This window comes from Onychomys torridus, chromosome 5, assembly GCF_903995425.1.
Source record: "Onychomys torridus chromosome 5, mOncTor1.1, whole genome shotgun sequence".
NCBI classification, from domain to species: domain Eukaryota; kingdom Metazoa; phylum Chordata; class Mammalia; order Rodentia; family Cricetidae; genus Onychomys; species Onychomys torridus.
The window spans coordinates 9,091,627-9,118,150 of record NC_050447.1 but is presented as its reverse complement, the minus strand read 5'-3'; the positions used below and the strand labels follow the sequence as shown (position 1 = coordinate 9,118,150).

Below are 26,524 nucleotides of genomic sequence, written 5' to 3'. Positions count from 1 at the left end.
TGGTTTATCCACCATTTTAATTTCAAGGGCCATGGTGGAGTGATAAAAGGGAGGTGACTGAAAATATGTTGTTCTATGTGACTCATGCTATCCACACATGTAATCTCTTGGTTCTTACTTAGACAAATAATTATTATCCCATGGCATTTTGTTGTCATTTACTCTGTAGGGGCCATTGAACTTCCCAATATATTTGTTAAAACAGAACAAACCCAGTCAAATTTATTGAGCTTTTAAAGACTGGATCTGTATATCTATTAATCAAATGTAAGTTTAGATCTCTGAAAGAAAATGCACCAAGGTAAGATAGCTTTTAGCTCTCAATGGATATTCTAGAATTGAAAATAGAGTCCTCATTCCTATACTCTCTTCCTAAACAAAAATCCTCAAACTGCAAAGTCAACAGACAACTAGCCAAGTATGTATCCACCATGTTATAAAACTGAGTTTTGATGAAGATTTTGACTAGACAAGGTACCTCATAACTCAAGAACATGACGGAAACTGGCTGTCTAAGTAAGTGAATTCCTATTAGACTAGTTTAAAGAGGCAGACTTGGAGTGATTCTCATTCTTGACTCCGTGTCAGTGGTCAGCCTTCTGGGACTCCTGCCTTTTTGTTTATCTATGGACCTCGAGATAGCATGGGGAGTGATTGTTGATAATCACTGCCCTGTAAAACACAGTCACTACAAAGAGTCTGTGACTAAATAGGAGGCACCCAGATTTCTTGCTACCTTTCCCATATGAAGAGATGGTCTGAAATCCACCATATCTATCAAACACATCACCATGTCATGAGCATACCACTGAAAGTAACTCAGACTGTCCTCAGCTTGTGGCAGAATCAAGTCCCAGGAGTCCTGCTATGAGCTGACAATGCTGTACAAGTATTACATCATATCTTAGTGCCACAGCACCACATGGCATTACATCCATCCCATGTGCTGTTGTGTGACTGACTGGGAGCTGCAGGTCACTGCCAATACAAGCATCACAAGAGAATAATCTGTGATAGGTCTGATAAACTTTTGAAAAAGCCTGAAGAGTGACTCAAAGAAAAATAAAATGCATCTGTTAATAAATTAAAATTACAAGTGCAGTAAGTAAAAAACAAAAAATAAAATTTAAAACACTGGGCAGCTCAGGGGGTAAAGGCGCTCCTGCTGAGTCTATGATTGGAGTTTGATCTCAAGAACCCACATGGTAGGAGAGACTTGGCTCCTAAGTTTCCCTTTGAACTCCATACCAAGACAAATGTGTGCACTCACAAATGCAAGTACACACACACACACACACACACACATACACACACATGTAAGTTAACTAAAACCTTAAGGTATTATTAAATCTAGTGTGATATCCTAGAATATTAGTTAAATTCTTAAATATTTTTGATTTCCACATCTACCTAAGATCTTTCAATTATAAGCCATACAGACCTAAGCATAAGTATTTGTATAACTTCCTGGCGGTGTCTAATAATCACTCAAGGTCAATGTCTGGAGAGTGGAACTTCACAGACTATGGAGTAAAGAAAGAGGTTAGAAAATAGCTCTAGCACCATGAATGAAAAGCTGGACTATTTCAATGGTAAAAAATTACCAGTTCAAGTTTCTGGTAATCAATTAAAGTCAACCAACAACTTGAGACATTCTTATTCCTGAGAAACTGCTGCCTGTATGGAAAGAACAAGTATCCTCTGTTGGGTTTTTGATGTTCTGCTACCTGCGTGTCCCTGTCCTATTATAATTATTTTATCATGGAAAAGACACCACACTCAGTGTCTGCAGACATTGGTGAACATTTCAGAGCATGTTGACAGGAAGAAGTACAAATCCTGCCATTCTATTTGACTCGTTATGGGCCAATGTGGACAGTGCACTCTAGTTTTGTACAGAACTTTGAAGTTCTAAAACAAACAAACAAACAAACAAACAAACATGACTTTTTATGTGATTTCTATTTTAACTAATGAACTTGAAGTAGTTAAACACATAATAAAATAATTTCAGGTGCAAAGGATGAATGTGACTGGAGACCTACAATTGGCTGGCTCTAATGCTTTCCTGAGTGCTCAACACCAAACACTGGACATCAGGTCTATTGTCTGTTAGAAGTAATTTTCCAGATGACTTTCTGAGACCAAAGCTCATGATTCTTTGTAAGGACATATAATAATAATAATAATAATAATAATAATAATAATAATAATATATTTATCAGTAATAATCAGAGGGAACATTCACAGGCTTCTTCTGATACTTGTTTTATTTCCATAATTAGTATCTGTAAACATGCATACCTTCTTAATTGCTGATTGTTCTCAATGTGTAAAACACATGATTTAATGTTGTGGAATATTATTTTAAGATATGTTACATTTGTGCTGTGGAACATTTGTTTTAATGATGCAAAGATGTGTTGTATTTATTTATGTTGCATTTGTTTAACTCTGTGAAGCCATGTTACTTTGCCTGATGATCTAATAAAGAGCTGACTGAGTCAGTAGCTAGGCAGGAGAAAGAATAGTTGGGCCTGGCAGGCACAGAATAAAAAGGAGAAATCTGGGAGGAGAAGACGAAGGCACAAGAGAGCAAGGCCACTCAACCACACAGCCAGTCATGGAGTAAGAGTGAAAGTAAGATACACAGAGGTAAGAGAAGGGAAATCCCAGAGGCCCAAGGTCAATGGGATAATTTAAATTAAGGAACACTGGCTAGAAATAAGCCAAGCTAAGGCCAGGCATTTATAATTAAGAATAAGCCTCTGTGAGCGATTTACTTGGGAGCTGGTTGATTCCTGCCACCCCCCAAGAGAAAAGAGCCAAGATAGTAAAAACTAACAACAATTTAGTATGTGGTACTGGAGTTTATCCTAAATCCCAACATTTCACAAACATAAAACTACAAAGGCTATAGTTGGTTAAGTTTGATTTAAACTGCAGTGACATAATACTAACATTATAGGCTTTGATGTCTAGTTTTTATTTAATAAATATAACTTACACTGTCAAACATTAGATTCATCGGTTTGCATTTATCAAGTCCGTTCATTCATGATACTCCCAAGAGGTGATTATTATTAAGTGATCCTTTTACAGATGAGGACATTGAGGTTCCAAGAGGTTGACTAACTTCCCTGAGGCACAAAGAAGCAGTGAGATTCACTTGTTCCTGGGTAGTATATGAGGAAGCCTGAATTCTAAGTTAGTCCAACTGGTTCCAAGCCCTGTCCTCTGACCTCCCGTGCTGGACTAATAAAGTGCATGTTCCTATGAGCTTGTCTTACAAAGAAAGCCAAATGCCCAAAAATGGAAACCCAGGCAGTTACATGTTTTGTTTTTTCTCTTCAATCAACATGCCTTATGTTTTTGAAACACGTGCATACCTATACTCATTTCCAATGAAACCCTTATACTCTAAAATAACCACTTTGTATACACAAACTAAGAGGTAAATTTGACTGGTTTTAAGGTTAGCATAAAAGAATTTTAACAGGAAAATATTATCATGGTAATAGAGACATGAAATTAAAAAGACCTAATTGGTTCTAGGATAAATTTCCAGCAGCTTAATTTATAAAAATAAGAAAAAAAAATCTAAATCACAAAGTCCCATAAATGTCACATCATAAGCAAATAAGTATGTACAAACCTAGGTAATACAAAAAAATATGCATTCTTATGGTTCAGCATGTATTGGAACACATGCCTTTTGTTTACCTGTTTGAAGAATTTCCTTTCTAATTTAGTGGTCCTTTCTTCCAATCTTAAACAAATAGATGACAGTTTCACCCTCCAGATCCCTGATAGTTAGGTCCTGTCAGTCCTGGGGTGGCCCTGGCCTATGTACTGTGCTCCTCCACTAGCTGGGCATCCATACTGACGTCTGCATTCCTGTTCTGCAATTAGATTCCTTCTTCACATTCAGCATTTTCCCCATTAGTACTGAAAGATCATTTTTGAAAGACATTTATGGCAATAAAGCATATTTTATATGGCTGAGATGTTCATGCCAGGCTTCTAAACCATCCTCAAATGGTTATCAAAACAGATAACAGAACTCTTCTAAGCAATGAAGATGCCAGGAGACAGGAAAGGATGTAAAACCAAAGCCTCTTGTTAGGGGAAAACAGGCATTGCAGCAATGCGGGCAGGCATGCTTCTGTGTCTCCACCGGGAGACTCAGAACTGAAAAGAAAGTGCAGCCAATGGGAAGACAGACAAGAAGGAGCAGGAAGCAGCTCCTAGTGGAGCCCAGAACCTCTTCTAAGCTGCCCTCTGTCACCTTTATATTAACACGTGTCCTTGCTCATAGACATTTTGAATGAGACACCCTTTCTTTCCAATTATGGCTTCCTTCAAGTTCTGATTTAATTACTGTGGAAATTAATCAAGATATAGCTTGGGGCATACTATTTTAAATGTTGGCAGAGTTGTAATATCAGATCTCTAAAGTATCAGAGTAACTGCCTTTTTGATGGAGAATGTCACCAATGCAAAGACCATATCAACATGGATAGACAATCTCTTAGTCACAGTCTGGTGAGATTTTGTTTGTAAATATTAATGTCAAGAAAATGTACTCTTTAAGGGGTGCCTTAGCTATACAGAGCCATTCCCCTCAAGATGAAAAACTAACAGAGTGTGTTTTCCATGCATATTACTGAATGCATGCATAGCTGTATTTCTTTTTATTGCCCCTAATGAGTGGAGGGAATGCTTCTAATTGAAAATGTGGAAATACAAAGAAATCATGAAGTGTTTGGTCTTCTAGTAAGGTATGTGTTTTAATTTTTTTTAAAGTGACCTTAATATACACAGACTTTAAGACACATCTGATACCTTCTCATACAGTCCAAGGCTCGGATGAAGAAGTCTTTGTGCAATTGATGCTCGTCTCTCAGGATGGAGCATTGTTCCAGCGTCACTGACATCGAGGTCCTGTCTTTGGCACTTTTACAGCAGGTAAAGCGAATACCGTTGAGTTTGCGACAAATCTACAAGACAAATGAAAACAAGGAATCAAGAGGTTCTGTCTACCCTATGAATTAAGCACATTGCCATTCCCTTTTCTAAGCTAGAAGGCTAACTTTAACTTGCTTATTTCTTTAGTGGGTATGGGGCTACCAACAGCACTACATGAGATGTCCCAGACCCCATGGCGGAGGCAGGGGGAGGTCTGATTTGCATAAATGCCACTCACAGTCAGGAGCAATAGCTTGCCTGAAATCCTTGATGTTTACCTAAAGTCTATTTTTTTTTTTAAGTTTAACAAGCCAAAAATCTTATCATTGATATGAGAGGGTCTCCTGAGGTCCCACCCCTAGCTGAGGAACTATTGGAAATTGATGACTGCTGGGGGAGAGAGAGTCAGTTTACAACATAGTTCCTGTATCTGATTGGCTACTCCAGCTCTGTAGATGGCTCTGCATGCATTCCCATAGAGACAGCACTAAGTGGATTCAGTGGGTTTAAGAAAGAGCACAAGACCCTGGGAGGGAGAAGTAGTGGTGTGGGTAGAGAGGAGGAATTAGAGGGAAGTGATTTGGGTAGATTTTGATCAAAACACATTATATGGAGGTATAAAATTCTCAAATAATAAAAAAAATATTAAAGTCACCTACTGAAATAAAAATACTTTCTGGACTTGAATTTATGCTTCAAAATATCTATATAGATAAGGGAACCCTATGGCAATATTGGGAACACTAAATTGGCCACCATTACTTCACATTGATTGTCACACAGCACAGAGTTACAAGTGACCAATAGATCTACTCTTATAATGAACTGAGCATGAGCCCTAGTGGAAGCCATGACTACCCTCACTTTATAGTGGGGAAAACAGAAACTTAGGTAAACTGTGTAACCTGTCTGTGCACAACAGAGCAGGAACAGGCTGGAAATGCATGTCTGCCTAAGTCCAAACACCACGTTTTTAACTTCTGTATATCTGGTGTCCCTCTGTGAATCTTGTTATTATAAGACAATGGTCTCTGACTCAGGAATACTCATTTTCTCATTGTCTTTCACTTAACATGTAGACCCTTTGCTCCATTTTCTTCTAGCCCATGATGGTTTCTGAGATGAGATACCAATAATTAACTGCAGCATCCACAATGCTAATCAATGTGCATTTAAGCTAAAATTTAATGTGACACAATAACAATCTACTTTATTATCTGTAATCAACGGGGCCTTAAAAGTGCCTGCTTGGAGAAGAAACATTAAAACTGTTTTTATTGAGGATTTTTTCACTGTATTTTAATTATAATTTGATACTTAAATTAAGATTTATATGTCCCTATTAATTCAGATTTTTACTCCCTTCTATTTCCAATAAAAGTAGCTAAAGAAAAACGAGAGTATGGTTTTATCATATCATCTCTTTTTACTTAGAACATTTTAATTCTTTCAAATAAATAGTATTTTACATTTTCAAAAGCTGACTATATTCATAGTCATAAAATAGACCTTAATGTATACTTCTGAGTTATAATTTCAAAAGAATTAATATTCCTTAAAATGTATTGCTACTTTCACATGTACCTCTCCTGCTGCTGGAGATATTTAGTGCTTTGCATTGAAGCCAAGTGGAGGTGGGATGCTTCTCCACAGCAGGCAAGAAAAGTCTCCATTTCAGTCTCTCTACATCTTTTGAATGATACAAGCTTGCTTGTATATACTCAGATAGCATTTGGTTTCTTATATTTTTCCTTTTTATTATTTAAATTAAGTCAAGAAAAAAATTGACGAACTGTGCATTTTAATTAGACTGAAAGATCCACAATGGCAATATTTCATTAGACAGGTATAAGGGGGGCAAAGGGAAACCAAAATAAAATCGTTTGGCAATGTCAAGGAGGATTCCTGGATCTCTTCATTTTAGGTGTATTATTTAGTTGTTCTAGTTAGGAAGCTGGTATTGAAACTGAGCTTTCACCTTACAACAGTGCTAGAACACATAATCAACAGGGAGAACTTTATGCGACTGGTACACATACCAGAAAAACATTTTAGAGATATGCAAGATTGATGAGAAGTGTGTTTATATATTCAAATGGGAAAAAGAATATACCAAGAGAAGATATGCTTTTATGTTTTCATGAATCTATGATTGATCTATTTTTTAGATGATTTTACCTCATGTATACAATGCCATATTCATATGGTCCCCAGATATTGGAGGCCTTGCAAATGATCAGACTTCCTGGATGCTATGTTTTCAGCAAAATATGAAAAATAATGTAACACTTACTATAGTGAATTTTTGTGAATTAATAACCATGATGGTATCTGAAGATACACAGAACGCTATAGCTGGTGTGGTGCTGAGTGTGACCACTGTAAGTGGCCTATTTGAAAGCAGTGTCTCCTGGTTTTGTAGCCTTTGATGTTTTTTCCAAGCATATCAGGGAGGCAAGGCAGGAACTTTCCTCGGCCTTCTTTTTGGGTGATTATTCTCTGTAGTTTCATGGCAAAGTATCCCTTCTTTTTTCCAGAAGTGGCTAAGTAATGTTGGTAATAATAGGAAAGGTTGATTTAAATGCTTTGGATAGGGCATAAGTGATGTGTGCTGCAGGGCTAATGAACCTGAACTCTGAACTGGAGGAGTGGAGCAGCCAAGGCTGCAAACAGACTCATCCCAGAGGTCTCCAGGGGGCCTTTCTCCTGGTAAAGGGATGCTTTCCCATGAAACTTCATAGGATTGGAGACTCGAACAAAATTCATAAATTTAGAGAGACAGAGAGACAGAGAGAGACAGAGAGAAAGAGAGACAGAGAGAGACAGAGACAGAGAGACACAGAGGGAGCCATTCACAGTTCAGCTTGTTAACCCATGGCAATCAATCAATAATATATTCTATGCTAATACCTAAACTAACAAACACATTTTCCAGCTCATTAACTGAATAATGTGTCTAGGAATCTTAAGTCAGGGTATCTGGTAATCACACAATTGGAATCACGTGTCTCTACAATGGCAGTTCAAAATTCCGATTGCCACATAAGATTGATAAAATAATTCCTTTTGACCTTGGAGTGGCAAGCAAGGCCAAAGTCAGTAAGGAGGGTCAATAAGAAGCATTTTCCATGTTGAGTTCATCTTTCTCCATCTCTATCGATAAAACAATCAGCAAAGCGATGACACCTTGTTAACTAGATAATGAAGATGAAACCTAAACCAATGTATGGGGCTCAGACCCTGCATCACATGTGCCTGACAGCACCTGTGGGGTGGCGTGCGGGGAAGATGGAGGAGCTTACTGTTGCTGCCAGCCACACGATTTCTACATTCTTTCTTTTTTTGGCTTGAATATTTTGATGGAGATTTTCCAACAATCCTTTTAGGTCATTTTGTTCTTGAAAATGTGAAATATCTAAAGGAGAAAAAATAAAGGAGAAAACCATGAAAAAATGTCAGCAAGAAGCTTCCTATAGAGTTTTCCTGCAACATTTCTGCAAATGCAACTTTCAAAACAAGCAATGTCCTTTGGAAGAAAAGGTTTGTAATGGAAATGATATTAATCTCCTTAGTTTTATACTTTATCTGATGAGGTACTTCAGTTTCCTTTCCCTCTATTTTATTTAACTATGGTAATATCAAACTGCCCATGAAACAAGGAAAATGTTTTTCATGAATGTTTTCCTTTCCTGCTGCATAACTCAGAGATGTCTTGAGATACCATCTCTTGCCACTAAGTAGCTAGCCTGGATCAATGCTATATATTAAGTTAGACATCATGTGTGAAAGAAAACTGAAAGTTCAATTTATAAATACAAAGCAAGTTTCTAGACAGGAAGATTCTCCCATCTTGATGCCTTTGCCATTTGGGGTCAGATAAGATTCTTGTTTTTTTTTTTTTAATTTGGGAGGGAAGTACTATTACAGGATTTCCAACTGCTTCTGGAAATCCAGAAACTATTTGGGAAATTATTATATTCAGACACCAGAAGCACTCTTTCCAATTTAACAGTAAAAACTTTCTGAGCATTACCTAATGTTCTTCCAAAAAGAGGAAGAGCCACTGCTGTCAAGGAGCACAGCTGTGACAGGGAAGGGGACAGCACAGGTGGTGGTGAGTGGCAGGAGAGAACTGTAGGACCAGGGTCCTGCTGCTGCTCCCATGTCTGCACACTGACGAGTAAAGCACGGGCAGCCAATGGTGCAGCAAGTACACTGTACACCAAAGCCAAAGGCCATGTGCAATTATGAACCAAATGTTCCCAGCACCTGAGGAGATGTGAGTCAATGAAGGGGACAAAAAAACGATCCTTGAAAACAGCACTGGATCTGTAATGCATAGTACAAAAAGGTACTAGGTAGTTCACAAACTGAGACATGAGGAATTCCTGAGATCCTAGACTAAGGCTAAAAGACAGGAGGTATGTAAGACCTAAGGACCAAGTCTGGTTTATCTAATTACATGGAATACACTGAACAGACATTCCCAATTCTAATCATAAAACTAACCAGATTTGCTTTAGTAGTAATAAGAGTTGGTAGTTTAAAGTTTGGGTCAGATGCTTCATTAGCCAAACGACATAGGTGAGTAATCCCTGACACAGTTTCCAGAGACAGAGGCAGCATCTCAGTGAAATGTGTAGGCGGTGCATATACAACAACAACCACTAATGGTTGTGAGCAAACACAATCACTGAAAGTGATCGTATTTCATCTCAGGTATCATGAGAATAAAATAAAATGAGTATTCTTCCACTATATATCCTATGTTACAGAAAACAGATTTAAAACATCTATCTGAAATACACACATGGTTTTACTAAATGACATAAGTTTGAAAAGTAAAATTTTCATCATGGAACTAAAGCTGATTCTCAAAGAGAAAATTTGACCCCCAAATGCTCTCTTAGTTCAGGCTACTATTCCTGTGATAAGATACCATTACCAAAGCAACTTGGGAAGAAAGAGTTTGATTTTCTTAGACTTCTAAGACACAGTCCACCACAGAAGGAAGTCAGGGCAGGGACTCAAACTAGGAACCTGGAGGCAGGAACTGAACCAGAGACTACAAAGGAACAGGCTTACTCCTTCTGACCCGCTCAGCCTTCTTTCTTACACCATCCAGTACACCTTCTCAGAGGCGGCAATTCCTCCCCACCGGCTGGGCCTACCTATATCAATCATTCATCAAGAAAATCAAGAAACCATAGATGACAGGCAAATATTATAGACACGTTTGCTCAACTGAGAGTCCCACTTCTCAAATGACTTTAGTTTGTAGGAAACTGACAAAAATAAACAAACTCAATAACAACAAAACAGATAAAATCACATTGCCAGGTAGACACTCAGTCATTCACCAGTGTTTATACTGGCCAATTGGAAAGAAACATTTAATAAGAAATGAACTGGTCACTTTAAAATTATAAGATGATATACATTTTCAACTGCTTTTTAATCATTTAAAATAAATATGTTGTTTTAAGAAAAAATTTTCTTATTAGACTGACGGAGAACAGAATATAAACATGATAGAAAGACTCTAAAGCCTGTGTTGTAAAGACCTATCTTTAAATCTCCAGAATCTAATAAGGAAAAATAGATGTCCAACCCCATATTAAGTGCAAGGCTATAGCATGCCAATGAAGGTGTCAAGACTGAAGGAAGGGGTGGACAGGTTGGTACAGAGGGTCCTACAGGAAACATTCTGGGTTGCTAGGAGCATTTGAGGCCAAGGGACAAATAGAGAAAAGACATGGGCACAGGCGCCAGTGCTGTGAAGGCTGGAAAGCTGGCATGTGCTGGGCAACATGCCTCAGCATTGCATGGCCCACAGCTCAGGGTTGGCTTAGATGCAGAGTCTGGATTCCAGCCAGAAAACAACAGCCACTGGTCACTCACGTCTTCAAGGTCACGATGATTCTTTCGAAGCCAGTTCACTCAAGTATATTTCAATCATTTTTAAACCAATGTAAAATAATACATTTACTTTAACGTAAGATAAACAGTCTGGAACTGCAAAGTAGGGTGATCACAGTTAATTAATAAATGTGTACTTTGTTATATATTTGATATCTTCTCACACACAAAGAAAATGGTAACTATTTGAAGTAATACATACATTAAATAGTTTGGCCATGGTGATTACTTCATTATATGTATATTAAACCATTAAATTTTATTCCTTAAACATGAAGTCTTTAATTATTAACTATATTTCCATTAATAATTAACACAACATCCTGGGGAAGTCACATGTCATATACACATACACATGTCCTCTCTATAACAAAATTTGTGTGAAATAGCATTTAATCCTAGTGTGTATGCTGCATCATAAATGTGTTTCAGCCATTTAAAAATTCCAGTTGCAACCTACCAAAATTATACAGCATCAACACAAAGAATCAGTAGATTAGACGTTATCACAAGATGGATAAGAAAGGAATATAGAACAATGATTTTCTAAACACAGAATCTCTGTTTTGTGTGATGGAAAAGCCCCACAAATGGACAGTAGTATCAGGACATAATATCATTAATGTAATAAATCAATACAATTAATGTAATTAATAAATATCATAAATATCATTAGTGAATGAAACTGTGAATGTAATCAATGAATACCACAAATATAATAAATATCACGAGTATAATTAATGAATATCATGAGTGTAATTAAAAAATAAAGAAAGAAAAAAGCTGAAAAAATTCACTTTCAGTTCTAACATCAAAACTAAAAAAAAAAAAAAAATGCGCAAAGTATTGACTTGGAGAAGACTGACGGCAAGATGCTTGCTGTAACTTGGGTGTTGATGTCCTCCCAAAGCCACACAGTAAATCCATGGTTCCCAGGAAGAGCGTGAGGCCTAGTGGAAGCAGCTAGGGTGCGTAAGTTGTGCTATCACAGGAGACTTTGGAACTCCAGTTTTTTCTTCCTCCTTTCTTTTGCTTCCTGGCCATAGTGTAATTTTTCTCTGCCATGTATTCCTGCCATAATGTCACAGGTCCAAAGCAGTCAAGGCCTGAGATGGCCAATGTAAAGCTGTTCTCTTTGTAAGATTGTTAACTGAGATATTTTCTTAGAGTAAACCAATGCTGCCTAGCACAAAGTTAAGGAATATATATATTTTTTTTCAAATAAACTTACAAACTAGTTTCTGAGCTCCTCCTCCAGAGTTTTCCCTCAAGTCTTATTTGTGCTTGCACAGTTATTTGAGGTTTTACAAACTACTCTGGCATTTCAGTAGACTGACATATAAAAGAATAAAGCATTTCTATTTACTAACGGAATATGTTTTCATTGTGGACATATGGCTTTAGGTTCTGAGCATTATAACGGAGTTCCTAGAAGATGGTGAGAGCCTGAAGACCACCCATGCACCCATGAAATCTCAAAAATACAACAAGACAAGCATAATGACCACACCAATTGACATGGCAAAGTTGTTGGGAGACTCTTACAAGGTCCTGCCCAAGATGAAGAGCTACAGGCAACCAATGGCTGCTGAGAGGAAAATCAGTTTTGTTTTTTGTTTATATTCCTGGGGCACAACTTCCTCATAGAGTCAGCTCTTAAACTCGTGTACATAAAAGCAGCACTGAATGATTCAGGGGTGTGTGTGTGTGTGTGTGTGTGTGTGTGTGTGTGTGTGTGTGTGTATGCGTGTGTGTGCACGCGCATGCTCAAGGAAAGGCCTTGAATTCTAGAGGGAGTGGGGAACACAGAATAAGTTGGAGGGGCAAAACAGAAGTTGGAAAAATAGAGCCATTTCCAAAGAGCCTGTAAGTCTCCTAAATGTGAGTCAAATGGACACTCTTCACCCACCACCATCTCATAATGACTGTCGGTTAAAGAAGAGCGCACAGACATGGTGTCCCCTAGAACCCTGCCCCTGTGGGCCACACTATGAGAAAGAAGCCAGGCTGAGGGTCTTTACATTTCAGGCTCTTTGCCTTTCTTTCTCCTCACTGCCCTTTTGCCCTCTGGCCTCCCTTCCACTCCTCATGCTTTCTCCTGCTCTCTCTCTCTCTCTCCCTCCCTCCCCCTTTCTCTCCCTCCCCCTTTCTCTCTCTCTGTCTTTGTCTTACTCTCTGTGTGTATGTGTCTGTCTGTCTGTCTGTCTATCTTTGTCTCTCTCTCTTTCTTCCTATGCTGGAGATCAAATCCAGAGCCTTACACCTTGCCCTTCTCCTCCAAATTATACCCCCTAGCCTTTTAATTACATCTCTAGAATGGCAATTACAGAAATTTATCAGTTTTTTTTCAAGCAATATTGTGGTTGGTACCAATTTTTTCAGCCTAATAAAAATCCATGCAGGGCATAAAATCAGGTACAATTTGAAAAAGTGTTATCACTAATAAAGACTATTTTATTCATTTATGAACTTTCAAGACGCAATGATAAGTTCAGATATATGAATGAATTCATGATCATTGAAAAACTTGGGTTTGCTTTCAATTTATACCATGCCTCCTGAAATTTCCATAAAGTTAACAGATTCTGCTTTGGCTATGTATGCACACATTAATCTAATATCAAATTTAGACAGTTCAATTGAATCTCTGAGCAACCTCCATATATATATTCTTTTACTGTTTTTCAAATTGGGTTTTAGAAAGCAACTGAAGGTGAAAGGTGAAAAATCCTAATTAAATTATTGTGTATAATAATAAACAATAAAAGGAAAAAATATTGATAAAGACAATGGGCAAACTTTAAGTGTTAATTCACTATGCTATTACATACACTAACAAAAAAATAAGAAAACAGTGCCATGCATATCAACATGGATATTTTAAGCCAGAAAAAGAAATGAAAACAAGAGTGTGATTAAACTACATAAATATATCCATATATTAAAAACACACACGAGAATAAAAAAATAATAAAATCAAGGTGTTGCTTTCCACAAAAGCATGTGTAGAAAAGATGAAGGGAGGGGTCACAAGTGGGTATTTGCTTTTTATAAAGGTTCTTATGCTGGGTTACAGATTCCAAATCCTGTCTTTCTTATCTGTATTTTTTTTTTTACTTCTGTATTTGAAACTCTCAGAAGTCTCTGAAAACAAAGCCATGATTCTAGAAAAATTACTTTCAATGCCAGTTCCACCCCAGTTTGATGTGTGGTGTAGGGTGAGTTGTCTGGCCCTGTGCCCCTTTCCACAACTGTAAAATGAGGAGAACACAATTAATCAAGACTGTGGCAGAACTGCCTACATTATTCAGTCCTGTGACAACTGCAAAAACAGGGAAAGACATTTGTTGCTCTTGGGAAAGCCAATCTCATCAGGGCGAAACAGAGCCTATCCAGGATAGCAAACCCTTTCCTCACATGCCTGTGGGTGCAAATGCTACCACAGTCACAAGGCAGTGCTCACCTGTCCACCATGCCCCTTTGGAATAGAACAGGAAGCAAAGGGTACATATTATACTTATCATCTGTGGTTCACAAAATGATGCTCCTTTACCAGCAAGTGTTCTAAGCAAAACAATGAGCAGAACCAATGGCAGTGTGCTTGTATGTGAACAGGAATGGACTATGCTTCCCAGTGGGTTGAGCTATACCATTAAGGAACTCAGGGAGTGACTTCATTATCTCTTGGTCAAATGACATTACATTGCTAGCGATTGTGCCAAGTTCATAGGCATCTTTAGTCATGAGAGACTAGCTGCGTAGTTAAATGCATAATGATGTCAATGCTCTAAGAAAACCACAGAGATTTTAAAAACCACCCTAATTTGAAGCTTGCCTTACTGCTGGATTTCTCAGGGACATTAACCAATCAATATTCTTTATTGTTCAAAGTAGTTTGAGTCAGGGTTTCTGTCTTTTGCCACCAAAGACATTTAAGGTAAATACATGGTGGTGTATGTGTTTTTAACACTAACCAGCCACTTTATAAATGTGTGCTGTTATAGAATGGGACAGACACTTAAGATTATTTCTGGATAGCATCCAATCAGCCAACCCTGTGGTGATGGTTTTAAAACACTGCACCTTTATTCTTTGGCATGTGCTTCTTAGAGAGCTGGAGTCTATGTCCTCTCATATTAACTTGGGTAGAACTGTGACTGTCTTGACTAACGAGCAAGACATAAATAGTGGCATTCTCCAAGGCCAGGTTGTAAATGACTATGCAACTCTTACCTGATTATTCTTTTTGAACTTCACTAGGTGTAGTCTTCCTTTCAAGACAGTCTCTTTGTTTCCTATAAGGACAAATCTAATATAAATTAGGAGATGATCGTGCCATCTTCAAGTTCCATTTAGGTGACCAAGGCAACTGCCCTTGTGTCGAGCTATGCCAAGTACCAGGGAATGAATACTGAGACCTCTGCATGACTCCAGCTTCCACACACCAAAGAGATCCCTGACTACTCTCCCTTCTACCTCAAGTCACAGATACAAGAGAGAAACTGACTTGCTTTCCTCTTCAGACCCCCTGACCCAGCAGGTCTGTGAGCGGCTTAACTGGTCCCCTTATGTGTAAGTGACCATGGGATAGTTTGTCACATGGCAATGTATAGATGAAATGCCACAGTGGAAACAAGGTAGAAGGGACCGTGCTGCAGAGACGACCGAGCTTTCACAGTGCTCTCTGTCCGCACTACACTCTGCAGTATGAATCTGCTTTAATTAACTCTGAACAATTACAGTTGATTATATTTGTGAGCATACAACCACAACTGGGGAAAAGTCATTGCACCATCTTAAAATTATAAATTATATTCTTTTGGAGGCTACAGATCCTTCAAAGGCATAAAAAGACAGTGCTGCACTAAAACTCGCTTTCTACTAGTTAGCTCTCATCACTTACTGGTGTACTAGTTCACTCTCACCATTTACTAGTGTACTAGTTCACTCTCATCACTTACTGGTGTACTAGTTCACTCTCATCATTTACTGGTGTACTAGTTCACTCTCACCATTTACTAGTGTACTAGTTCACTCATCATTTACTGGTGTACTAGTTCACTCTCATCATTTACTGGTGTACTAGTTCACTCATCATTTACTAGTGTACTAGTTCACTCTCATCATTTACTAGTGTACTAGTTCACTCTCATCATTTACTAGTGTACTAGTTCACTCTCATCATTTACTAGTGTACTAGTTCACTCTCATCATTTACTAGTGTACTAGTTCACTCTCATCATTTACTAGTGTACTAGTTCACTCCCATCATTTACTAGTGTACTAGTTCACTCTCATCATTTACTAGTTCACTCTCATCATTTACTGGTGTACTAGTTCACTCTCACCATTGACTGGTGTACTAGTTCACTCTCATCATTGACTAGTGTACTAGTTCACTCCCATCATTTACTAGTGTACTAGTTCACTCCCATCATTTACTAGTGTACTAGTTCACTCCCATCATTTACTAGTGTACTAGTTCACTCTCATCATTTACTAGTTCACTCTCATCATTTACTAGTGTACTAGTTCACTCTCATCATTTACTGGTGTACTAGTTCACTCTCATCATTTACTAGTTCACTCTCATCATTTACTGGTGTACTAGTTCACTCTTATCATTTACTAGTGTAGTAGTTCACTCTCATCATTTACTAGTGTACTAGTTCACTCTCATCATTTACTAGTGTAGTAGTTCACTCTCATCATTTACTAGTGTATTAGTTCACTCTCATCATTTACTAGTGTACTAGTTCACTCTCATCATTTACTGGTGTACTAGTTCACTCTCATCATTTACTGGTGTACTAGTTCACTCTTATCATTTACTAGTGTAGTAGTTCACTCTCATCATTTACTAGTGTATTAGTTCACTCTCATCATTTACTAGTGTACTAGTTCACTCTCATCATTTACTGGTGTACTAGTTCACTCTCATCATTTACTGGTGTACTAGTTCACTCTCATCATTTACTGGTGTACTAGTTCACTCTCATCATTTACTAGTGTATTAGTTCATTCTCATCATTTACTGGTGTACTAGTTCACTCTCATCATTTACTGGTGTACTAGTTCACTCTCATCATTTACTGGTGTACTAGTTCACTCTCATCATTTACTGGTGAACTAGTTCACTCTAATTTACTAGTGTATTCTCATCTACTTTTATGAAGGAGGCAACATAAGACACCAAGTACCAAATTCCAACCCGCTCAGAGATGAACATTTTGGCTTACACGTGTTCAGAATTTCCTCTTCAATTAAATTAGAAACTTGTCACAAGAAGCCACAGGAAAAATACCACAAAATTATTAAAATGTGTTTCAGATACAGTACTAAGGATTTTATGAAATTCCTTTTTTGTGTATTACACATTGAAATCCATGCCTATATTGAAAAGAGACGAGTGAGATAATAATGTATTAACCATCTTTCCCATTTTTAAAAATGTTGTAGAAATAGATTACGACTAGATTACAGGAACCCAAAACATGTGACAATTTACAACAGGCCTGAGAGATTTTTGTTAGCTGGTACTTCAACAGCTGAACTTGTACTGCTGTTCTGCTTGAGGTGGCTTTCCACAGCTACAGAACTAGGTGGCCAAAGGTCCTTGTAAGGAAGGCTTTGTGTGCAGACCAGTGCAGGACTCTGTGAGTCAAAGGAAGTGTGGGGATCATCACTTCTCTCTGTGCTCAGGTGGTTAAGGTCTAGCAAAGAAGGGAGGTGGGTGGCCATCCCTATATGCCAACTTTCCTGAACCCTATTTTGCCCAACAACCTCAGAAAAGGATTTGCCTGTTGGGAGTAGGTGAAGACAAGAACAAGAATGGAGTTTCCAAAACTTAGTTGAAGAAGGAACACAGGTTTGGAGGTAATCCCAATGTCTAACCGGCTGGCTGGTGCAACAGAGGAAGGTTGGGAAGGCAGCCCAGAGGACAAAGGTCAGGCCTTCTCCATCCTTCTTCTTTACCCCTCCTCAGATGACACAAAAGGAGCGAATTCTCCCAACAGTCCTCTTCTTTAGCTTTTCCCTTGCCTTTAGAGGCAAATGAGATCTTAGCATGTAATCCCACAAGGTCAGTGAAGCATCAGGGAGGGTATAAATGAAGGAAAACAGAGAAAGGTAATTATAGAATGAAAAAAGTACACCAAAAGTCTCCAGAAGAATAAGGGAAGCATTGAATAATAAGCACATGAAATGTACATTTTATTTCTCTTCTATAGCACTTCCAACTTGAAGTGGCCTCTTACTTGGCAAGCTGAGACACCCATATTCCCAGTTTATGAAAACAGTACCAAGTACTAATTAATTAGCATAAACAAATGGCTTCCTTTTGACCCACCTGACCTACCTAACAAAGATGTCCTTTCGTTCTCCCTGTCCTGCTTGCCCCAGGCCATTTCCACTTCTCTGGAGATTTGTGATGCAAGAATGGGAGGGAAATGATGATCTAAACTGGATGAGAAGATGGATTGAACACAGAATGTCTCACCTCTGTGGGTTGACAAGAAGAGGCATGGTAATTAAGGAGTGACTATTCATATTAAATGCTGAAGGGATTTAGAGTATAAAACTATGTAGAAGGTCAAATTCTAAGTTATTAGCAGTCCCTTCTCTGAATTATTTTTATTTATTTACTTTTCTATTACATATGAGTGTTTTGCCTGCATGTGGTCTGTGCACCCTAGATGTACCTGGTACCCTTGCAGGCCTGAAGACAGCAATTGGACTTTCCCAGAACTGGAGTTACAGATGCGTTTGAGGTGACCTGTGGGTACTGGGGAGACCACAGAAAAGCAACAGAGGCAAAGCCATCTCTCTTACCTTCCCACTTTGATTTTAAATTAGAAGTTGAAATTATATTTTAGTCACCCTCAACAGATGTTCTGTTTATTGAATTTGACATCAAATGACACTGAGCCATTGGAGACCCAGGAATAAATCCAGGCCAAATCCAGATACTTACATTCTAAATGCATATCTTAAAAATTGAGATGAGGGGCTGGAGAGATGGCTCAGTGGTCAGAGCACTGGCTGCTCTTCCAGAGGTCCTGAGTTCAATTCCCAGCAACCACATAGTGGCTCACAACCATCCATGATGAGATCTGGTACTCTCTTCTGACCTGCAAGCATATATGTAGGCAAAACACTGTATACACAATAAATAAATCTTTTTTTTTTTCTTCTTTTTTCGAGACAGGGTTTCTCTTTGTAGCTTTGCACCTTTCCTGGATCTCACTCTCTAGACCAGGCTGGCCTGGAACTCACAAAGATTCACCTGCCTCTGCCTCCCGAGTGCTGGGATTAAAGGTGTGCGTCACCACTTCCTGGCCTAAATAAATCTTTAAAAATAATTGAGATGATATTGTTAACCTACTTCTTACTGTAAGACCAAAAATCACCTTTATGATGATTTTCTTAGAAAGTCTTACGGATATTCCAAAAAGAAAGATAATTATTTTTGAAAATTTATCAGAGAATTGGCAATCACTTGAAACAGTAATTAAAGTTAATACAGATCTGAAGGACTGCATGCAAGACAGAGAAATAAATGTTATTCGATAGAAAGAATGTTGTAAATTCTTTCAAATGATAGAAAGAATTCACAAACTTTGTAATGGGAAGGATCAGTTGACTTGTCAGAACCCTGCAGAAATAGAATTCCTTGAGGAGCTCATAATGCACAACAACCATTATTCTATCCCTCTCTGTAGCTTGCCTACATGGTGTGGGACATCTTTTTGTCATAGAACCTGACAGTGGAAATATTAACTTCCTTTCCCTAGAGAGATAATGGAGGAATGTACTTTGACGTACAAAGTGTATGCGTGTTAATTACCCTCCTTTGGCTGACAATGACATACAAGTGTTCCAAACAGCTAAAGACTTATCTAAGTGAGCTTTCAACCGAATTCTTGTCCTTTCATCCTAAGCCATTGCATGCTGGCAGAAAAGGCTGGTGTATTGGGAGACCATCCAAATGCAATGCTTCGCAGAATGTGAAATGCATGATGGGACATTTTAAGTTTGGAAACCTAGTCAAAAGGAAAGAGGAAGAAGAGGAAAGATGGTGGGAGGTCAGACATCTGCCTGTAAGGATGATGGAAGGTCAGATACTCCCTGTGTACTCACACATAGCAGAGCAGAAGAGGGAGAAGCAGGAACTTACAGATCTAAGCTGTGAACACAGTAAGACAAGACTGGGCATTCTGAGGTCAGTTCAGTTTTTGGCAAGCTGGGCTGGTAGCTATCTGAATGCCTGCCTATGCGACTACTTTTGGTTTTAGAAGTGTTTTTATTTCATGCTTCTGGCCAGTCTATAATTTAATGACATTTAAGTATCATTATCTCTGATTTTATGCATATTGAGAAATAAAGATTGAATACTATTTTGTAGCACATTAAATTTTCAATGTGTGTGTATGTGTGGTGTGTGTATAGGTGTGTCTATATGGAGGCCAGAGGACAACCTCGAGGAGTTGGCTTTCTCTTCCTACTATGGGGATTCTAGAGATCAAACTTAGATGATCAGGTGATCATGTTGAGTGGCTTTTCCTTTCTAGCAGGTCTCAGAGGTGTGTTGGAACTGAGCTGAGAACAAATTCCCAGGTACAAATACAGCATAGACCTGGAGATGCCCAGATGTCTTAGAATCTGTTTATTCAGTTCAGATCAGAAGCTTATAGACAGCACTGGTAATTGGTTCAAAGTGAAGAAAACATCCAGCTGCAAGTCATCATGTGTGGAGTTGAATCACTGTTGTCCCATTATCCAGATGTGCGGACCTAAAAGAACTCAAGGTGGAAACCAAGTCCTTCCTAACAAATAATAAAATTGACCTACATCATTTTCTTAAATGATGTCTTGAAGAGCACTTATTTTATGATATGCTAATGATGTATTATATGTGTTCACAGTCTCCCAATACTAAAATAAAATAAAAACTATACCTTTAACCACAGGTTTATTTAGAAATGCTCCTCTAGCATATGAACTATTATCTATCGGAGAAATCTGAAGATTTATAAATTTATGTGCTTCTCTTGGGGGCTAAAGAACGTAGGTAGCCAGAACACAGTATCCCCATCTTTTACCACAGGATAGCTGATTGCAGTGTACCCTGTCTGACTTGCGTGCCCTCCCTGACTTAATCTTGTCTTTAGGATAATCTCTCATGCACAGCCCGACCTCCTTTCTGAAACTCAGAGACAATGAAAAGCAAATCAGTACAAAATAGGTGTTAGGGCAAGAGACAGGCCAAGGGAGGTGTGCTGTGGATATCACTCTGTATAAATAAAATGCTGATTGGCCAGTAGCCAGGCAGGAAGTATAGGCGGGATAAGCAGGGAAGAGAATTCTGGGAAGTGGAAGGATAGAGGAAGAGAGACTCTGCCAGCCACCGCCATGACAGAAAAGACATAAGGTACTGGTAAGCCACGAGCCACGTGGCAAAGTATAGATTAATAGAAATGGGTTAATTTAAGATAGAAGAAGTAGATAAACAAGAAGCCTGCCACGGCCATACATTGTACACATATTTTTACTCTTATTTGAAATATTTGTATATTGATACAAATGTAAATTTATATCTGTCATACTGTATGTATGTTCTACTTCTGTTTAAGATATTCTGTATACTGATATATATTTAGGATTATTATCATATTGCATATTGCACTATACATTCCTACCTCTGTTAAAGACATTTTGTGTATTGTCACAATTTAAAGTCATTGTCCTTTTACTGTATATTTGCTTACAGACTGTTTGCCTTATTTATATGAAGCCTTAGTCCTTAGGTTGTTTAGGTAGATAAGACATAGATTTATTGTCACCTATGCTTGTCATCTCCATAATTATGTTAGTTAGGTTATCCAGATTTATAAATACATAGGACAGATGGACAGGTAATCTTCAAACACTTCATGGACCTAGAGAATATGGCATTTAAATAACTTAGAATTCTGTTGACGTGAGACACAATTGCTCCTGGCAGCACCAATTTGATCCTGAGAGAATGTTGGGCTTCTAAGACATTTCCATTTGGAAGTTTGTCTTCTTGGCACAAAATGGACTATTGGGCAAAGAACTGCCCTTGCCTCAACTGCTGACAGTACAAATGCTGTCCTTTCTGGACAAGCGGGACACAAGGAAAGCGACCACTGTACTTTGCCAAGACAGGGTAAGATGGTCTTTCAGAATTTCTACTTCTGAAAATGGTCTGTCAGATACTCTAGGCCTGTAGCCAATTTGAATGCACCAATGATGCTGAGAAACATTAGGTGACTGTCCAGGCTGCCAGCTGTCTCTCTCTACTCTTGCAAGACTCCCGAAAGTTGCTTGCATCTTTCTGGTTCTCAGGTAATATTATATCCTTCTGAGGTCTTTGATGTGGTTGAAGACTAGATAGTTATAATTTTCTCAGTTATGATAAAAGATAAGTTAGATATAAAACCTTAAACTCAGAAATATAAGATAGATAGGATATCTTCTTTAATATTGTAACTGTAATTATTGCTTGATAATTGTTTTGTTAATCTGTAATTTTACTATGTAAAAGTTAACCTTCCTTTTTTAACAAAAAAGAAAAGGGGAAGTGCTGTGGATATCACTCTGTATAAATAAAATGCTGATTGGCCAGGAGCCAGGCAGGAAGTATAAGCGGGACAAGCAGAGAAGAGAATTCTGGGAAGAGAAAGGAAGGGAGAGAGATGGCCAGCCACTGCCATGACAAGATGTAAGCTGTGAGCTACGTGACAAAGTATAGATTAATAAAAATAGGCTAAATATAAGAGTAATTGCTAGACAATGATAGGCCTGAGTTAATGGCCAAGCAGTTTAAATAATATGAATGTCTGTGTGTTTATTTTATAAGTGGGTTGTTGGACTAATAGGGCTTGGAGGGGGCTGTAGAGAAGCTCTCCAACTACAGAGGTGAGTCTAGCAGGTGCTTCCTTTCAGTTGCCCACAGATGAGCCAACCCCATACATGTGTGGAATTCTCTCAAGAAAAAGCTATTGCTAGCACCCAGAAGAAGCAATGTGTGAACAGTTCAAGAAAATCTAGTGTTACTACAAGTCAGGGGAAAGGTAGTAACTTACATATTCATTATGGAGCCTGGGAAATAGTCAGTCACTGTTAAAAAGTCTCTTTACTAATTAGAATGAGTTTTGTTTGAAGATCTTAGTGATGCTCTGTGCATATGTGTGTGCACGTGTGTGTGCACATGTGTGTGTGTGTGTGTGTGTGTGTGTGTGTGTGTGTGTGTGTTCACACACTGTAGTATAATTGCCTCACTTCATTTCCATAAACACAGGTCATTTCCAGGGCCTGATGAAGTATGGGTGACCAGGCTCAGGGTTAACATCTATTTCTGACGCTGGGAAGCATGGCCAAAAATACATGACAGCAACACAGTTCATGCTGTGATGAGCCTGATGTGGCATCAAAGCATGTGTCATGTGGATGGTGAATGGCCAGGACTCCCAGGTTGTAGACACTGGCAGTCTTTGTGGCTCAGGTAAGCAAGCTGTCACTTGTCACTCTCAATTCTACTGTGTAGTCCTGTCTGAGACAGAGCTCATAGAATTATTAGTAACTGAAGGACACATCCATTTAAGTAGTCACAGTCTTTACTGATATGTAAAATGTGACACGATCTTCTTTGACTTATGCTCCACTATATGCAGGACCTGAGTTCTATTCTGCTCTCTAATGAGTTGGTGATTCTATGACCTTGAGCATTATGTGAGGACAACAGTGTGGTTTGCTGAAGAAGCTTTCCAAACCTAAGGCTGATTGTTTTGTCCTTATAGGATGGGTCACATCCTCCTCCTCATAAACTGTCACTCTCAGTGAAACTCAGAGCATCCCTTGTAGGTCTGCTTTTCTTGGAATCCAGTCCTAACTGATCACCTGTCAATTCTGCTCTTTACATTCCTTTGGGGAACAAAATCCAATAATTTTATTCAGGAAAGTATTATCACATAGTTATTTCTCAAAACAATATATTATTTGGGTTTATGAAAAATATTTGTCCCACGTTTAAAAAGACAGTCACATATTAAATGGCTGGGTGGCAATATTAAAATATGAAAAGCATTATGAGCTGGAGAGATGGGTAAGTTGGAAAAGTTCTTGCCTCCCAAGCATGATGACCTGAGTTAGACCCAGAACCCACGTACAAAGAGCTGAGTGAGGAAGCACACGTCCAGTACTAGTTAGGTAGAGACAGGCAGAGCCTTTGGCACTGGCTCGTCTTCAACTCCAGAGAGCCTCTGAGAGATCAAATCCAAAATAATCATCTGGCTTTTACACTCATTTGTACACATGCACACAAGTAAAGATATGAACACACACTAAACAAACAAACATTATCTATTAGAAGTCAGTTGTTCCTGTTTGTGGCACAATAAAATTCAACTTGAGTTATTTTATGTCATATTTATATGTAAGCATCACTTTCTTCCTATCTGGTCCTTTTATCTACAGGGTTATGTGCTGACGTTACTTTATAAATTTTTATAAAATTTGTTTCATTGTTGGTTTCAATGTTTAAAGTTTCTTTATAATGTTGTCCTGAGAAAAGGCTTGATACATGTAATCTATGTTTGGTTGAGATTAAATGTCAACTGACAGGGTACAAATAAAAAATGCTGAGGGGGTTCAAGAACAGCTCAGCAGCAGAGTTCCTTGGGTTCAGTCACAAGCATAAAAAACAAAAAGAATGAAAACTGAAAATAAGGTTCAATGACAGAAAACCTTTCAGCATAAGTAAACTACAATTTTTATGTTATAACTAAATAGAATTCTCAGCATGCATGCACAGCTTTTGCAATAAAATAACTACAAAGTATGTAATAGTTGAACATGGTGGCTAATGCCTTTAATCCCCAAACTCTGAAGACTAAAGCAGGAAGGCCACTGAGTTCAGGGTTAGCCTCAACTATGTGAGGGAAACCTACATCAAGACAATAAAAGAAATTTAAAAATGTGGTTTAGTAATTATAATTGATACTATGATTGATTTAAAGATGGTGAAGTAGATATACATCTTTGTTTTGTGATTTCTTCCTCTAAAGCCATTGGAGAACATAGCTGTGGAGAACAACTCCAAATCATACTATGAGTCCTTAGAACATCACCTACATGCAGAATACATTGCTTACAGGGCTATAACTGGCCTACTTCTGAGAGACTTCACACTGCCAGGTTCCTGGACTCCACACAGCCAGGGCAGGTCTTTCTAGAAGCCAGAATTCTTATTTTCTTCCCCTTAGAATCATCTAGTTTGCCTCACAAGGCAGTGGAGACCTCTGCTTACTCTACAGGCTTTACTTTGGCTGGTGGTGGCAAGGGTCCCATTGTCTCCTTCTCTAGAACCGCTCAGGAAGACCATCTCCTTAGACCATATCTACCACCCTGACTCTTCCATCTATCCTTAAACATGTTCATCTACTGTGCTGGTTTGAACATAATTGGCCCCCATAATCTCATTGGCAGAGGCACTACTAAGAGGTGTGGCCTTGTTGGAGGAAGTGTGTCACTGTGGGGAGGGCTTTGAGATTTTCTATGCTGAGCATACCATCTAGTGTATCAGTCAACTTCCTGTCACCTGCAAGATTCTCAGCTACTCCAGCACTACTGCTGCCTGCCGGCCACCATACTCCCCATCATGCTGACAATGGAATAAACCTTTGAAATTGTAAGTGAGCCACCCCAATTAAATGTTTTCTCTATAAGAGTTGCTGTGGTCATGGTGTCTCTTCATAGCAATAAAAACCTCAAGTAAGGCACCTGACATCTTGACAAATGAAAGGGAACAAAAGATGAAACAATGCCCCTACTTGCTTCTGTTAACTTGAGCCTGCCTGTGTCTCTTAGTGCACATTGTTGAGTTTCTGAAGGGTGTGACTTTTACTCTGTCTTCCTATATGTACCATATGTGTTCCCTCCTTAAAAGCCTATGATGGACTTTTATTTTACACATTTTATTTAAAAAAACCATTCCATAAAATGCTGCCATTGAGTTCCCAAGTCTAATTGCTTCATCTTGTTAATCCCCATTGTTAACAAATGCACTTGCTCTCTCTGTTCACCTGCCCTGGATGACAATTCTGTCACTTTCTTATTTGACCCCTCTCAGAGTAACTTCCCCATTGTGGTGCGCTGTCTCCTCTTCTCTGCATGGACAGATCTTTCCTTCATCTTCTATGGGGATTATACAGAAATCTATTCACATGATTTATCTAAAATTAATTCTCTTTAAAACACAAGATTCATATTTTATTCCCTCATTTTTATCAGGAGAGGAGTTATGTAGGATTCTTCATTTTTCCTGATACAAAACTGAATGCTGTAACCATGCAGAGCCTTGTGTGTCAGAAACCATCCAGGAGAAAGGAAAGCAACAGCAAAAAAACCACAGAGCTGAATTACTTAGGAAAAATTCATTACCCCAACCACTGTCTTCTGCAAAGAGGTTTGGAGTTAATGTAGATTATCACTTGATTACATTGACTCATTAGACTGCAAGCTACTGGGGAGCAGACCTACTCATCTTCATCTTCTCTGGTGATTGACACAGAGTATTATAAATAATATCATCTCTGCCAGTGTCTGCTAAATTGAA

At 38.5% G+C, this 26,524-nt stretch overlaps 1 protein-coding gene across 6 annotated transcripts in view; it reads right to left on the bottom strand.

The window, feature by feature from the left end:
* Inpp4b (inositol polyphosphate-4-phosphatase type II B) overlaps window positions 1-26,524 on the bottom strand; it is a 739,919-nt gene that overhangs the window by 42,725 nt on the left and 670,670 nt on the right. For all 6 annotated transcript variants that reach the window (XM_036187401.1, XM_036187404.1, XM_036187402.1 and 3 more), the window contains 2 exons: window positions 8,271-8,383; window positions 4,846-5,000 (listed from right to left, as the gene is read on the bottom strand). In XM_036187401.1, the coding sequence (XP_036043294.1) occupies window positions 4,846-5,000; window positions 8,271-8,383 (268 nt within the window). The remainder of the gene's footprint in view (window positions 1-4,845; window positions 5,001-8,270; window positions 8,384-26,524) is intronic.